General features: G+C 40.9%; 1 protein-coding gene across 4 annotated transcripts in view; it reads left to right on the forward strand.

Moving 5' to 3' along the window:
• The window catches only part of PFKM (phosphofructokinase, muscle), a 48,106-nt gene that overhangs the window by 16,861 nt on the left and 16,777 nt on the right, over positions 1 to 14,468 (forward strand). For all 4 annotated transcript variants that reach the window (XM_081934488.1, XM_081934489.1, XM_081934487.1 and 1 more), the window contains exons 3-10: positions 625 to 698; positions 3,807 to 3,884; positions 8,366 to 8,555; positions 9,379 to 9,544; positions 10,052 to 10,096; positions 10,856 to 10,964; positions 11,585 to 11,680; positions 12,864 to 12,956. In XM_081934488.1, the coding sequence (XP_081790614.1) occupies positions 625 to 698; positions 3,807 to 3,884; positions 8,366 to 8,555; positions 9,379 to 9,544; positions 10,052 to 10,096; positions 10,856 to 10,964; positions 11,585 to 11,680; positions 12,864 to 12,956 (851 nt within the window). The remainder of the gene's footprint in view (positions 1 to 624; positions 699 to 3,806; positions 3,885 to 8,365; positions 8,556 to 9,378; positions 9,545 to 10,051; positions 10,097 to 10,855; positions 10,965 to 11,584; positions 11,681 to 12,863; positions 12,957 to 14,468) is intronic.

Raw genomic sequence — 14,468 nt, forward strand, 5'->3', positions numbered from 1 at the left:
CTATGATATTTTGAGCAGGAAATGTAAGTCCAAGAAGATCCCTAAATTATGCACCCGTGCCAAAGATGGAAGTGTAATCCTATTCAGTGCTACAATGGAAAACTTCTCCAAACCTTGGTAGTCCAAATACTCACACCAGCCTGATTTTATTAAAGGTTGAGTTTGCACTACACCATGCCAGTTCTCCCAGAGATTCTATAAATCAATGCTGTCCAGGAATCTGGTTAATTTTGCTATGGGCTTCTTCTGTGATTTAATAGGAAATGAAGATCTTGTTGGAAGGAAAGCATAACCTTTAAAAAAAAAAAGCAATGCCTTCAGGAATCTTTTGCTTCTGCAGCTCAGTTTTGGAAGAGATATGGGGAAGCCTTGCAGATCCCAGAGTGATAATGTATTGGTGTTTATTTGTTTGTATCCTGCTTCTATTATTTTTACAAATAGCTCCAGGCAGCAAATGTATCCCACACACCTTCCTCCTTCTATTTTCCCCACGACAACAACCCTGTGAGGTGGATGGGACTGCGAGAGAGAGCGACTGGCTCAAAGTTTATGCAAAATCATACTCCACGTGTGATTTGCAGGTATAAATGCCACCTCTGTTCCTTTTTTCCCCTTTCTAAATAGGTATGAATGCTGCTGTGCGAGCAGTGGTCCGAGTGGGGATATACACTGGTGCCAAAGTATATTTTGTTCATGAGGTGAGTAGATGGGATGGTTCCCTCACTGGGTGATGTCTTTGTTAGCTTTGCAGCTCTAGCTAAGAAAGGGAATTGCTGGCTTTGACATCTTGGCATTTAACACTCCTGCTAGCCTGACCTGCATAAGTGAGTATGGTATCAATATCTGAATTAATCCTAATCTACTCAAACAATAGCGGATAGTGATGCAACCCCATTTTAATCTGCCAAGAGAGATAGGAATACCACTTTCAAATGTGTCAAACCACTTCTCCCATTTTTTTGATATGTAATTTTCTGTGCCTATATGGAAGTCTTCAGGGGTGGGTTCTGGCTGGCTTTACTGCTGGTTCGGTTGTGCACGCACAGTTCAGTTAAAATTGTTCTGTGCATGCACAGAACTCAAAACAAGATGGCGACAGCGATGACCGGGGAACCGGTTCAGGGGCAGGGCAGCCTTCAGTTGCTGCTGGTTCCAGCGACCCAAGCCATCATACCATTACCGGTTCAGCTGAACTGGGCCAAACTGTTAGGAACCCACCACTGGAGGTCTCATATATGATCTTCATTTGGTTGTAGAGGGGCCCTCTACCTTTCTTCTTCATACCAAATAGGCCAAGCCGTATACTTCTAAATCCAAACTGTTGAAAATAATCTCCTTATTTCTGTTTGTACATTGGTTATTGAATCATTTCAGCATTTTGACATGGGAATGGTCCAAATGAGAATGTAATTGTAACCTTTGCATTTTCATGGGGGGAGCAGTCAATGTTCCATCTTTTGTTTTCTGGTCCTTACTCTCTTTTTTGCTGGGAAAGGTCCAAGGAAAGATGGGAAAATGTCACTATATTTTGCTCTGTGACCTTAGAAGCTCTTAGGCTCAAAAAAGGGAGCACTGACTTTTTTTTTTTTACGCTTTAGTTTTTGTTTTCAGAACCGAGGGCCACAGGAATGTAGCTTGGTGGGGCCATATCACCAGAAAGAATGGGACATAGATGGAGAGCTTGGCAGATGATGAAACGGGCAAGATGCATATCGGGCAAATTCTTCGGTTTGCATAATTGCATTGGGACGCATATTTGCAGCATTAACATGACATTAGTGCATGCACAGTGACGTGCGGTGAGGTTTATGACTGGTGAGGCACTGACACAGTGCTGGGTTTCAAATATTTTTAGACTTGTGGACTTCAACTCCCAGAATTCCACAGCCAGGCATGCTCAGTTCCAATTTAAAGCGACAGCATTTGTTTTTCTCCTTTGGTCCTTCTTTCTTTTTCTTTTTCTTCTCCTTCCCCTCCTTCCTCCCTCTCTCCCTTCCTCCCCCTCTCTCAAACTCAAACACACACACACACACACACACACACACACACACACACAGAAGTTGGATTGGACTATCTCTCCTACCCCTTCCCTCTCTCACTCACTCTCAAACAAACCCCCCCACACACAAAAGTTGGATTGGATATCTTTTCCAGTGGCTTGAAAGCAGCTCCTCTGCCATCCCCCCCATTCCCCTGCTGCCTTTCCCAAACACCTCCACCATTGCAAATGCAGCCTGCTGTCTGGGTGGGAAATGCCTGGAACACAATAAAGCCCACCCACCACCTCCTGCTGGCAGGCTGGGGTGAGAGGAGAGGCAGAGAAGCCGGAGGGGAGCCGAGCTCAGCCTTCCAAAAGAAAGAGGCTGGGGGGAAGTGTGTGTACTACAGCATGGCTCTTTGCCTGGCTTCCTGCCTCCTCCTGTGGTCTCCTCAGTGCTCGCTTGTGCTCTCCCTCCCCAAGTGTAGTTTGATTGCAGGTGGAGCCACGTTGCCTTTTCAAACTTGTAATCAGTGAAGCTGGGCTAGATTTTTATATAGTTTTATCCAGCTGTGTGTGTGTGAGAGAGAAATGAATGGGGGCCTGGGGAGGAAGTCACTACACTTGGGGAGGGAGAGCACCAGTGAGGTTAAGCAGAGTCATCCACGGTGAGGCAGCAACTAGCTCAGCTTTTTCCTTTTACTTGTTTTTTCATGATGAGAGTGGTGAGGCTGTGCCTCACCTGCCTCACCTGCCTCACCTGACTGCACGTCACTGTGCATGCATGCATGCATGCATGTATGTATGCATGTATGTATGTATGTATGTATGTATGTAATTTTTGCTTCACTGTGTTTGCTGTGGACCCCTGCTGGAGCATGGGTGAAATGGTTAGACTTAAAAAAAATGTTTTAGAATGATGAGAAGTTATTTACATCTTATGCTTTACCCCCAAACTCCCTCCCCAAAAATTATATTGCTTTTATTTAATGGATTGCAGTGACATTTTGGTAATGTAGTCCAGGGGGATTTTGGAGGCCAGGGTTATGGTCTACAGATGACTTATTTGTGTTTTATTCTGGAAAACGTGGTGTGTGTGTGTGTTTGTGTGTGTCTCCACCCCCTTGGTGTCTTTTAGGGACACTGTTGAATTTGTACCCTTCTTGTCTTTGGCTTAGCACTGAGCATATTTGGAGACCATGTCAAATTGCCATGTCCATATTGCTGACACGATGCTTTTGGCTTATGTTGTCCTAATTCCCGCACCAATGGTTTCTGGAAAACAGAATTGAAAGGGACAGCATGAATAGCGCGGTGTAGTGTTGGTTATGCCAAACTCGCTACAATCATGCCAAGAACTCTGATTCAGAATGCCTCTTCTTCCATTGCTTCCTGTTCAATGTTTTCAGTTGCTAAAGAATGTCACAGGAATTCCACACCTTTGCCAAATCTGGCCCTGCCTTGTACTGTATTTAAAAGACATTTTACCTTGAGCATTCTCTCTTATGCAATTAAATTAGATGTATTTTTCAATCCTTTGACGTAGGCAAGGTCTAGGAAAAGGCTTGGCTGGGGTATCAGAAACATTCTTTATTCTGTTAAATTGTAATAACAAAATCTTTACATTTCTCTCCTGCCATCTTCTACTAAACAGCATCAAGACAGTTTTATTTTCAGTTTCTTTTTCATGCTTTCTTCTGAGTAATCTCTTTAATAGGGTCCTCCTTAATGGCTCCCTCATTCCTTCCCAAGATTAGTTATACCTTCCTTTTCAGTATCTCACCTTATCTAGCTAATTTTCCATAATCTATTCTGCCTTCTGTTCCAGGGTTACCAAGGGCTTGTGGATGGCGGTGATAACATTAAAGAAGCAACATGGGAAAGTGTATCTATGATGCTGCAGCTGGTGAGTCAGTTTGGCTTGATTTTCATTCTTCCAGACTCATGTTTGAAGTGACAAAGAGCTGTCATCCCCACCAGAAGTGATGCTCAAGCTAAGATATCCGAAAGGCCTTTGAAGCTCAAGTGGAATGAAGATATAAAACAGTTTTGATGTCTTCATGATATTTAGAACTATAACTCCCAAAATACCCATTGACTATGTTCACTGGGATATTGGGGAGTTGTAATCCCAGGAGATCCAAGGGCATAGTTTCTGACAGCACCAGAGTAAAAAGTATGCAGGTAGTCCTCAATTTATGGCCACAATTGAACCCAAAATTTCTCTTGCTAAATGAGGCATTTATTAAGTGAATTTTGCCCCATTTAACAACCTTTCTTTTGACAGCTGTTAAGTGAATCATTGCGGTTGTTAAATTAGTGACTCGGTTGTTAAGTGAATTTGGCTTCTCCATTTACTTTGCTTGTTAGAAGGTCGCAATGGCGATCACATGGCCCGAGGACACTACAACTGTCATAAATGTGAACCAGTTGCCAAGCATCTGAATTTTGATCACATGACCACAGGGATGCTGCAATAGTTCATAAGTGTGAAAAATGGTCCTAAGTCACTTTTTTCAGTGCCATTGTAACTTTGAACAGTCACTAAATGAACTGTTGTAAGTTTTAGGACTACCTGTATTCCTTTGCTTCTACTCCATTATGTTTCCTAATTTTATTTTTAATCTGTTTTTGTAATTTCTATTTCTGCTTCTTAGTGTTTGTGCTATTTTAGTAAGTTATCAACTTCAGGAGGAACAAGGAGTGGCAAGAGACACCAATGCTAATGGACTTACTTACTTCTTGTATGGTACAGTCTATTTCCAAGTGAATTTGAAACCCAGGTTTCAGTGGGATATTATTTGAAGCTAAATGTTTATTACAGTGCCTATCAAAAAAGCTGCAAGGAATGTTATGGGAAAAGTGGCACCCCTTTAATGGGAATTAAAGTTTCTGATAGGGCATCCTAGACTCAGAGGTCAGATAAGACGAGGAGCAGAATATTGCACATGAAATTATGTTCATAAATTCTCAATTTTTGCCCCAAAGGTGCTTTTTCAGGAGGCAACTGGACTTTCTCGTTTTTTCTATTGAAGACGTTTCGCTTCTCATCCAAGAAGCTTCTTCAGCTCTGACAGGATAGTGGGGAATGGAATCCTGTCAGAGCTGAAGAAGCTTCTTGGTTGAGAAGAAAAGCGTCTTCAAAAGAAAAAAAACAAGAAAGTCCAGTTGCCTCCTGAAAAAGCACCTTTGGGACAACCATGACCTGGATGACTGACAATCTCTACAGACTTTCCATTCTTGCAATAATTAATACAGAAGTACTGTAAGACCAACTTCCTCTAGGCATGGAGGGAGGCATTTGGCCTGTTGGACTAAACTTCAACAGGAAAGCCAGATGGTGAACTTTCAAATAAATGCAACAGTCCAGATTTTCCTGAGAGGGTTCTTTATATGTACTGCTTCAACTCTGATAATCCCAACCAGCCTGACTATAAGCTTGGAAGCTATGGAGATTTTAGTATATAGCTAAATAATTTGATTGTCAGAATAAACTACTGCATGGCGAGTGGGACCTCGTCGAAACGTTGCCAAGATACTCTCAATCTTACATGGGAAAAGACCCAAATATGCCAAGACCTGCATACCTGAACCCGTGAAAATCTACGAACACACACACACACACACACACACACACAAAACGTACGTGTCTGTGTGCGCGCGCGTTCCAGCATAACTCTGGAATGCCTCGATCAATTTCAACCAAACCTGGTACACAGATGACTTATCCTCTGGAGAAAAATATTGTGGGGGTAAGACACCCCTAAAACTCCTTGGAGTGTGTGTTGAGATACAGCCTGTTGTGCCTTAAAATGGCTTCTACTGTACTGCCATAAAATGGCTTCTACTGTGCAGCGCAGTGGAGTTGCCATGGTAATGGCTTAACAAGGGAACTCCCTTTGGTAAGGGGGAAAATTCAATATTAGAAATTACGTTTGGTCTGGACATTTTACCCCTATAAATAAATACCTGGGCAATGCCGGGTAATCAGCTAGTTAATTATAAAAGGAATCGCAGAGACCAGCAACTATTAAGATATTCAAAATATAAATAAGCTCCCAGATCCTATATGTTTTGCAGTTATGCATCTGCCAAAAACCAATATTTCAAGTCCCTAACTTTTTTTGAATCTCTAATTTGTCTGCAAGATTTGAATATGTGTGACTACATGATGGTGGGGGCCTATGTTTGTCAAATTACTTAGTGGCTTAAACTATTTTATTAGGATTATTAGTTGCTATAATTCTTTATAAGAATTTCAACATGGACTGGAAAATCCAGCTCCTAAAGAAAATATAGCAGTGTAGTTTTCCAACCCAGTTGTTGCTAACAATGAGGCTTGATAGAGTTGAAATAAAAAATACGCTCTATATGTAAGTAAGGAAGCCTTTGCCAGACTCCATGTTGAGGATTAGTAGAAAGCTGATCACCCAGACAAATACCTGTTTGACCTTACACAATTAAATCCCTGTAGAGCTTTCTCCCAGTTTGTTTTAACCTTCTACCCCTTACAGTAATAAAGAGAAAGGAATACCCAATATAATTGGAGCAATTATATCTGTGTGATTTTTAAGAAATCAAGTTATGCATTTCTGCATTACCTTCATAAATGTATGAACTTTAAATCTGATCATTCCACTCACATTCAATAAACTTAATCAAACAGAAGATAATTAGATCTACAGTATCTCTTCTAAAGGGATCGGTGCCTTGAGATCATTAGAACGTCGTGACCTTTGCTTTGGTTGGGATCGCTGGCAAGGTCGAGCGTCTTAAATGTAATGATACCATCTCAGCCGAGGTCACAATGAATGTCTTGAGGCCTAAAATAACTTGAAATTTGAGATAACCTTTGCCTGCAACCATACTTGCATTGGTGGGGAGGAAAGGCTGTTTGGATTTAATAAACAAGAATTGCAGAGGATTCTGTTCCAGTTAAATCTCTTGGTTGCTATCCACACCCTGTACTGTGGCTGGAGACGCAGAGGATAAATTTGTCCACAGATCATTTAGCCAATGATATTTACAAGCATTCTTATGCACTCTTGGATACTGCTCCACCATTTGCAATGAAGATTTCAGTGATCATGAAGATGCTTTACATTACAGGTCAATGTAATGGACTTGCAAACAAGAGAAGTGTAGCATCTTATACAGAGTGAAGATAAGCCTTATTTTTTCATTTTCCTAAAGTATGAATTGCAAATTAAGGTAATGTTGTGATGAATTCTGTAAAATATTGGTTTGTTGACACTTAACACCAAGCCATCATTATCATCTTCGTTATCATTACCACTATTACAATATTATTATTATTGTGGGGTCCTTGGTGTTCTCTGAGCTTGGTTGTTTCCTTGCAGGCATTTCATTACCCAACTAAGTAACATTATCAGTGCTAGAAGGTAGTGGGGTTTGTTCTCTACTTATATGCAAATAGCTTGCACTATCAGTGCTCCCTTGTAGCAATGATGCTGATGTTACCTATTGGATGATGAACATCTGCAAGAAAGTAACCAAGCTCAGAGAGCAGTAAGGTCTCCACAGTTCAACCCTGAGCTACAGATACTCTCTTCTATTGGTATTATTATTGGGTTTTAAATTTTTTTTAATTATATCATTGTATTATAGAATTTGCAAGATGTTGGCTTGGTTTATGCTTAACACCAAGGCATATTATATAATTTTTATTTCTGCTTTAGTGAGGTCTTAGGTATTAGCAATATATTTGTATCAGACCATTACGGATTATTTAATGAACTATTGTTGGAAGAAAAAACCTGTATATGTGTGAACTATACAAAAAAAAAATCTCCCTATTCTTGGAGAATCCTGGGATTCTATTTTTGATAGGATGAGACAGGACTTTTACCAAGAGAAAGCTGAGTGATATTGTAGAGAGTAAGGAAAATGGCTTTAGTTGAGATACCAGGAACCATTGCCTAGACATCAGGAGCTGAAACGGTTTTAAGCCAAAATAATAAAATATCATTTGAAAGCGTTTTAGGCAGACATCTTCTTAATTCATTGAACAAGAAGGAGGAAGAGGTACAGCACAATCAGACTTGCAAGATTCTGTTAATATAGTCAATCTCAATAAAAATAGTTTTACTATTTCTTCATTGGCCTAGGACTAGATAGTGGAACCTGCAGATATACCTGGCCTTTCCTAGCACAATGGAGATCACAAATGAGTTCCTTGAATTGAGTATCTGTTAGCTTTCTGGAGACACATCCAATAATGTTCATATGACTCCGAATCAAAGATCTCAAGAAAATAAATTAAAATATATACGTGGAATATTTTTCAGTGAATATGAGCGGCTTCCTTTTGATCATAGCAGCAACCACATTGTCTCCCAGTTCACACTCCATTTTGTCTCCTTTCAGGGGGGCACAGTAATCGGAAGTGCTAGGTGCATGGACTTCCGCAAGCGGGAAGGACGCCTGAAAGCTGCTTGCAACCTGGTAAAGAGAGGAATAACCAACCTATGTGTGATTGGTGGTGATGGAAGTTTGACTGGAGCAGACACTTTCCGAGCAGAATGGAGCAATTTGCTACAGGAGCTGGTTAAGACAGGTACCACAGTTATGCAAAGGCAAGTTAAGAACTGCGGTCAAAAGTAAATACAGATCAGATTCAAAAATGTGACCTCCCTGCTGCAATTGGATCAATTTTTTTTTACCTTACTTGATCCACTTAGTTGCAGATTTGAACACTTCCGCTCTCTGATGAGAAGATAAAAGTTTTACTCACCCAATCTGATGTGGTGGGTCAAGGGATAGGCAGTGGCTAGAATCAGTGTCTCAGTAAGGCAGATTAGGAATATTCTCCAAATTTCCCTGCCCTGATTGGGAATATTATTTTAGCAGAGATGCAGATTCAAAATACAAGAGTTCACATAGCAATCTGTTGGGTATAATTTAAGCCGAATAGCTCCATTCCAAGTGTTGCGCAGTGAGCCGCAGGAAAAAATGCAGTTGCCTTACAATGTTTCCAACACATTTTGCGGGCATCCCTATGGACTCTGAATCACATTTTGCTCTACAAATTCACATTTCTGGACATTTCTGCATCTCTGAAGGGTTCCCATTAGACTAGAGCCACAGTTTGTGTGCTGTGTTATATTCCAAACTATGTGCTTTATTGTAATTCTGAGAAAGCCAACAGTGTCTTCCCATATCTTTATATCTGTGCATGTTCCTCTGTAATTCAGTTTCTGAGCCAAATTTTTCTCCTTTGTGGCAATTCTTAGTGTAAAACTAAGGGTAAAATGCTGTTTTCTAACACCTGGCCTATAGAGAGAGGTTTTTCATCTCCCGCCCTCAAATGAAGAATGAATGGCAACAGTGACATTTTTATAATTTCTGCTGATATTAATTGGGTCTCCATTCTCTTTAAGGGGGCATCACAGTAGACGAAGCCAAAAAGTCCAGCTTCCTGAACATTGTTGGCATGGTTGGTTCTATTGACAATGATTTTTGCGGGACTGACATGACCATTGGTACAGATTCTGCTCTCCACAGGATAATGGAGATAGTGGATGCCATCACCACCACTGCTCAAAGGTAAAGCCCGTAGAGACTGCATTCCACCATTTTGTAATATTCCTCAAGAAACTTGGCAATATGGTATTTGGGCAGGAATTCAAGTATGAAAAGTGGGGGGGGGGGAATCAAATCCACTATGGGAAACAGAAACTTTTTTCGCTTTGCTATGCAACAGAAAATAAACAAGGCCAGAAAGAAAAAATAGGCAGAAAATAATATTAATATCTAACTGTTCTATTATAGGCTGAAGATGCACTTGCCAACTTGATTGACAAATAGTTTATTATAGAATAGCAAGCAGTCATAAAAAAAGTAAATAAAACTTTCAAAATAAGAAACAGCACATTGGATCAAGAATCAGTCAAAATGTACAAATCACAGAAGTAGAATTTTTCTTTTTAATTTTCTGCAGAAACTACAGTACCTACTTCTATTCCTGCTTTGAGCATTATGAATATAGGAATACTGCAAATAAATGTGTTTTATGGTCACTGTCAGTATTTTTACTTTGGTTTTATTTTACAGCCATCAGAGGACATTTGTGCTGGAAGTGATGGGACGTCACTGTGGGTAGGAAATTGTTTTGTTACACACAGATTGGTTTAATGTGGAAAAGATTGCCCTAAAACTATTAGATCATGATTACTAATACATGAATAATGGTTGTGTGAATGGTCCAGTCTTCTTGCTTCTACCCCCCTAGGTTTTACGATTAATTCCTCCAGTTTGGCATGAGAAGATAATTGGAATATCTTTCTTCAGTTTTAGATTAGGGGGTCACCAAAGTGTAAATGTGGTTAAGCTTGACTACAATTATTACAATCAAGACAGTTTTGTAAATTATGATTTCGAGGCCAGGTGATTTCCACTGATTATAGTTAAGAGTAGTCACAATTTTTCTGGATTCAAGCAGACATGAAAACGTCACTTTATCAAAAATAGATTTGAAAGTTTGTTGCTTGTGAAGAACATTGAAAGAGGAATAGGTCAGCCCAACACTTGGGTGTTGAAAGCAGAAAGCTGCAGGTTTTCTCTGGAGAAGATAAGATTTACTATATTTTTTCCCAAGTCTTGCTTTAATGTGCAGTTCAAGAGTTGATAACCTATTGTTTCCCAAATATTATTAAATAAACCTGAGCATCTTTCAACATTGGTCTTTCTAACCAAAGCTGCTAAGAACAGCACCCCAGCAATCTCTGGGAGACCACAGCTTCTAATCCTGCTGTTTTTTGAGATAACACCTTCCTATCTTGCAGTTTAAGTTGCTAGTTAAAGTCTTGCACAATGATGGTAACTGCTCATATTCCATTTTTTTCACTCCTCTCCTAGTTATCTAGCCCTTATTACGGCGTTGGCAAGTGGTGCAGACTGGGTTTTCATTCCAGAATCCCCACCAGAAGATGGCTGGGAGGATCACTTGTGCAGAAGGCTAACCGAGGTAATCAAAATACGAAACATCCAAATTTGAAAACTGGTGACTCATCACCAAAGCAATGGAAATATCAGTGGAATTTCCTTCTTAGTAAGTAGAGGCATACCTCGGAGATATTGTGGATTCGGTTTCAGATTACTGCAATACAGCAAATATTGCAACAAAGCAAGTAAAACATTTTTTGGTTTTCCCGAAGCTATACAGAATGTACACGGGGTCTCACAATCAAAATCTCATCTTAAATTTAACCTCATTACATTTTTAAAACTCTAACAAAATGAGAGAATAAAAAGAGGAAAGAAACATATTTTTCACAAATTTCATTTGACCTTCTTTAAAGATTCCCTTCAAAATAAGCTACTATGACTTCTTTCAAGCTATGATTTAAAAAACAAAAACAGTGCTGGTTTAATTCTGAGCGTAAACGTAATCTGTGCCCCTACTAGTCAGGAGGATGTAACAATGAGTTATATCAAAGTCACTGGGTATCGAAGGGAATTCCAAAGATAGCTCTTCCCTGTCTTTGTCTCCACAAGGGTCTTCTACAGGCTGATAGATCCCATTTCTCCAAACCCAAGACTGAATCCCATTTTAAAATTGATCTGTTTTCCTTCCTTTTCTTGCAGACAAGAACTCGAGGCTCAAGGCTGAACATAATTATTGTGGCTGAAGGAGCAATTGATAGACATGGAAAATCCATCACTTCTGAAGACATTAAGAGTGTGAGTGACTCAGGGCTGGTTGTGATTGACTCATTCCTTGCCTAACACTGCAGTGGGAGGCAAAAATTAAACTATGTGGGATGTCAACCAGTGGTGGGATTCAAATAATTTAACAACCGGTTCTCTGCCCTCATGACCAGCTGGGTAGGTGTGGGTCGGTGGTCATGTGACCCTGTGGGCGTGGCCAACTCAACTCACTCATGTTGATGGGCTCTTCGCCTTAGCTGTTACAATGTAATAAATTAACCAGAGAGGCAGTTTCTGTAAACAGGGCAATAAAGATTAGGCTAGAAACAACACCAGAATGTTTCCTTCCTGCCTTCCTTATAGGATTAGCCCTGTAAAGTGGAAAAAAAACAAAAGGAGATTTCTTCCAACAACCAGTTCTCCAAAGTGCTTAGAAAGTTCACAACCGGTTCTCCTGAATAGGTGCGAACTGGCTGAATCCCACCACTGACATCAACTGTGTGAAATCTTATGCTTTGGGGCAATTAAAAGACCCAGTTCAGACCAACAGGCAAATTAAGTGAAATTTTAACTAGTTTCTGCTATTATAAGATGCGTTTAGAGAGTGTAAGTAAGATCTAGTATTTGAATGCTTTCCCCTCAATTCCAAAGCTCTTAGCAAACCAGGAATGGTTTCATTCTTGTTTTTCTCTCCCTTTCCTCCATGTTTCCCAGCTGGGGAATTCATTGCAGGTGAAATATAGTTGACTAAGTCATTGGGATTTCCAAATGTTAAGGGCCTGTGGACACATTTCATGGTAGCTGCTACAAAATGGCTCCAATGGAAGTACTAGTCACTGAAGACAAGTCAGTTACCTCCCCCTCCCCAAATTAAAAAGAAGTCCGGGCCTAAAATAGAATTTGCAGAAGGAAAAAATATAAGCAGACAAACACACAGCTTCCAGGTAGCTTCCCAACCTTGCCACAGCTGTATATGCATCCCAGTATCCCTTTCTACTTCTTCCTCTCAATGCAGATGCTCCCCATAACCCAACTCTCTTGAACACATGCAACTGCAAGCAGCTTGTCCAAAAGAGTTTAAAATCTTGAGAGCTAGAAACTTGATTTGGGGGAAGAATGTTGCGATTCGCATGATTCCTGGGACTGCATTCCAGTTTTGATGCATTAATTGTGGAATTTTGTCCAATTATTGTATTTTTCTTCCTTCCTTCTCCAGCTGGTTGTGAAACACCTGGGTTTTGATACAAGAGTCACCATCCTAGGACATGTGCAGCGTGGTGGGACCCCCTCTGCCTTTGATCGTGTTCTGGTAATAATAATAATCATCATCATCATCATCATCTGTTCTAAATGTGTTTTCCCGATGCTGTATTTATTAAGTTTTGGAACACAAAGCAGGCATTTAAGCTTCTTAGTCCTTTTGATTCCTGTACTCATAGGCTGCCAAAGTTTTCAGATGAGAAAATGGGGTTCCAAGTAACACCTCCAACGAAAGGAGACTCCGAGGCTTGAAGTTCCTCAAAGTTCCATTTTATTAGAGATGTCATATTGGCACATCTGGGAAAACCCGGATCTGAAAGTTTCCAGGTTTTCACCACCCAAATGAAAGTCAAAGTCCCTGCCCAGTACCCACGTCCATCACATGGTCAAATCAGGCACTGTCCCAACTGGAGATGCCTCCTAGTCATGCCTTTCCAGGTTTAGGCAAGATGTCCTTGACTCTCTGAGAAAGGAATGTTATTTTGACTATTTGTCTCCCATACTGCATATAATCCTCCCTCCCATTTTCCCACAGCATTCAATGTGGCAGGCCGGAAGGCCAATGTAAAAGGTGGCTTCCAGGCATGACAAAATGAGCCTTTCCAAAAATAGAAAAGATCATTCAGACTGTAAAACAGTGGGGACAAAAAGAGGAAGGACCTGTGATCTTTCTAGGACAGTGATGGCAAACCTTTTGGATTCCGCATATCAAAATTTCAGAAAAAGCCCACCTTTGTTGGTGTGTCACCATCACCCTGAAGAAAAAGGAAACAATTCGCTATCTGCCCCCATCCCATCTGCCCACCTAGACTACCCTGAATAGCAGCACTCAGTAGCAATGCCAAAGGTTGGGCTTGAGGTTCAGACCCAGGCCTCGACTGCAGCCCTAGCCCCACTGCTGCCACTCAAACAGGCCACCTCATGCCATTTCCTAAGGCAGGCGCACCTTCGGGAATGGCGCAATTGCCCCCATTGCCCAGCACTTCCCCGAACCTGCCATGTGTGCCCTCTTTCTGTTGTTAAGCCGCTGCAGCCTTACCTGAGGCTGTTCTGGGTCTCATGAGGCCTTCGTTCTTGACGCAGCTTTGGAGAATGAGCTCGTCCATGACCTCCTTCAGCTTCCACAACCCACATGAATGGGGGCCCAGTTGTAAGGCAATTTTCAGAAGCTCAGGAGACTATACAAGATCATGGCTTCTCTCCCACAACATCCAGAGGGTCCAGAGTCCCTGTAAGAGCACACTCTGTTCTTGCACAGCCTCCTGAGTCTCTGAAAATCATGCAAGAATGGGGCATGCTTTCTTGGATAGTTGTTGGATGTTGCTGAATGCTAGCTGTCACTCACAGTGATGCGGCATGTCACCTTTAATACCCATGTCATAAGTTTGCCATTGTAGGAAAAGTTAAATGTGTATTGCTTCCCCCCCACCCCCCAGTAATTGTTAAGACTTTCCCGACTTGATTAGTTGTTCTAATCACCAAACTGCCTTCTAATAACAAACAGAAGTTTTTCTTCAACAGGCCTGAAGTAAAAAATACAGCTACTTAGAGAAGAGACAAG

This window comes from Natrix helvetica (assembly GCF_964273705.1).
Source record: "Natrix helvetica genome assembly, chromosome: 1".
Lineage (NCBI taxonomy): Eukaryota > Metazoa > Chordata > Lepidosauria > Squamata > Natricidae > Natrix > Natrix helvetica.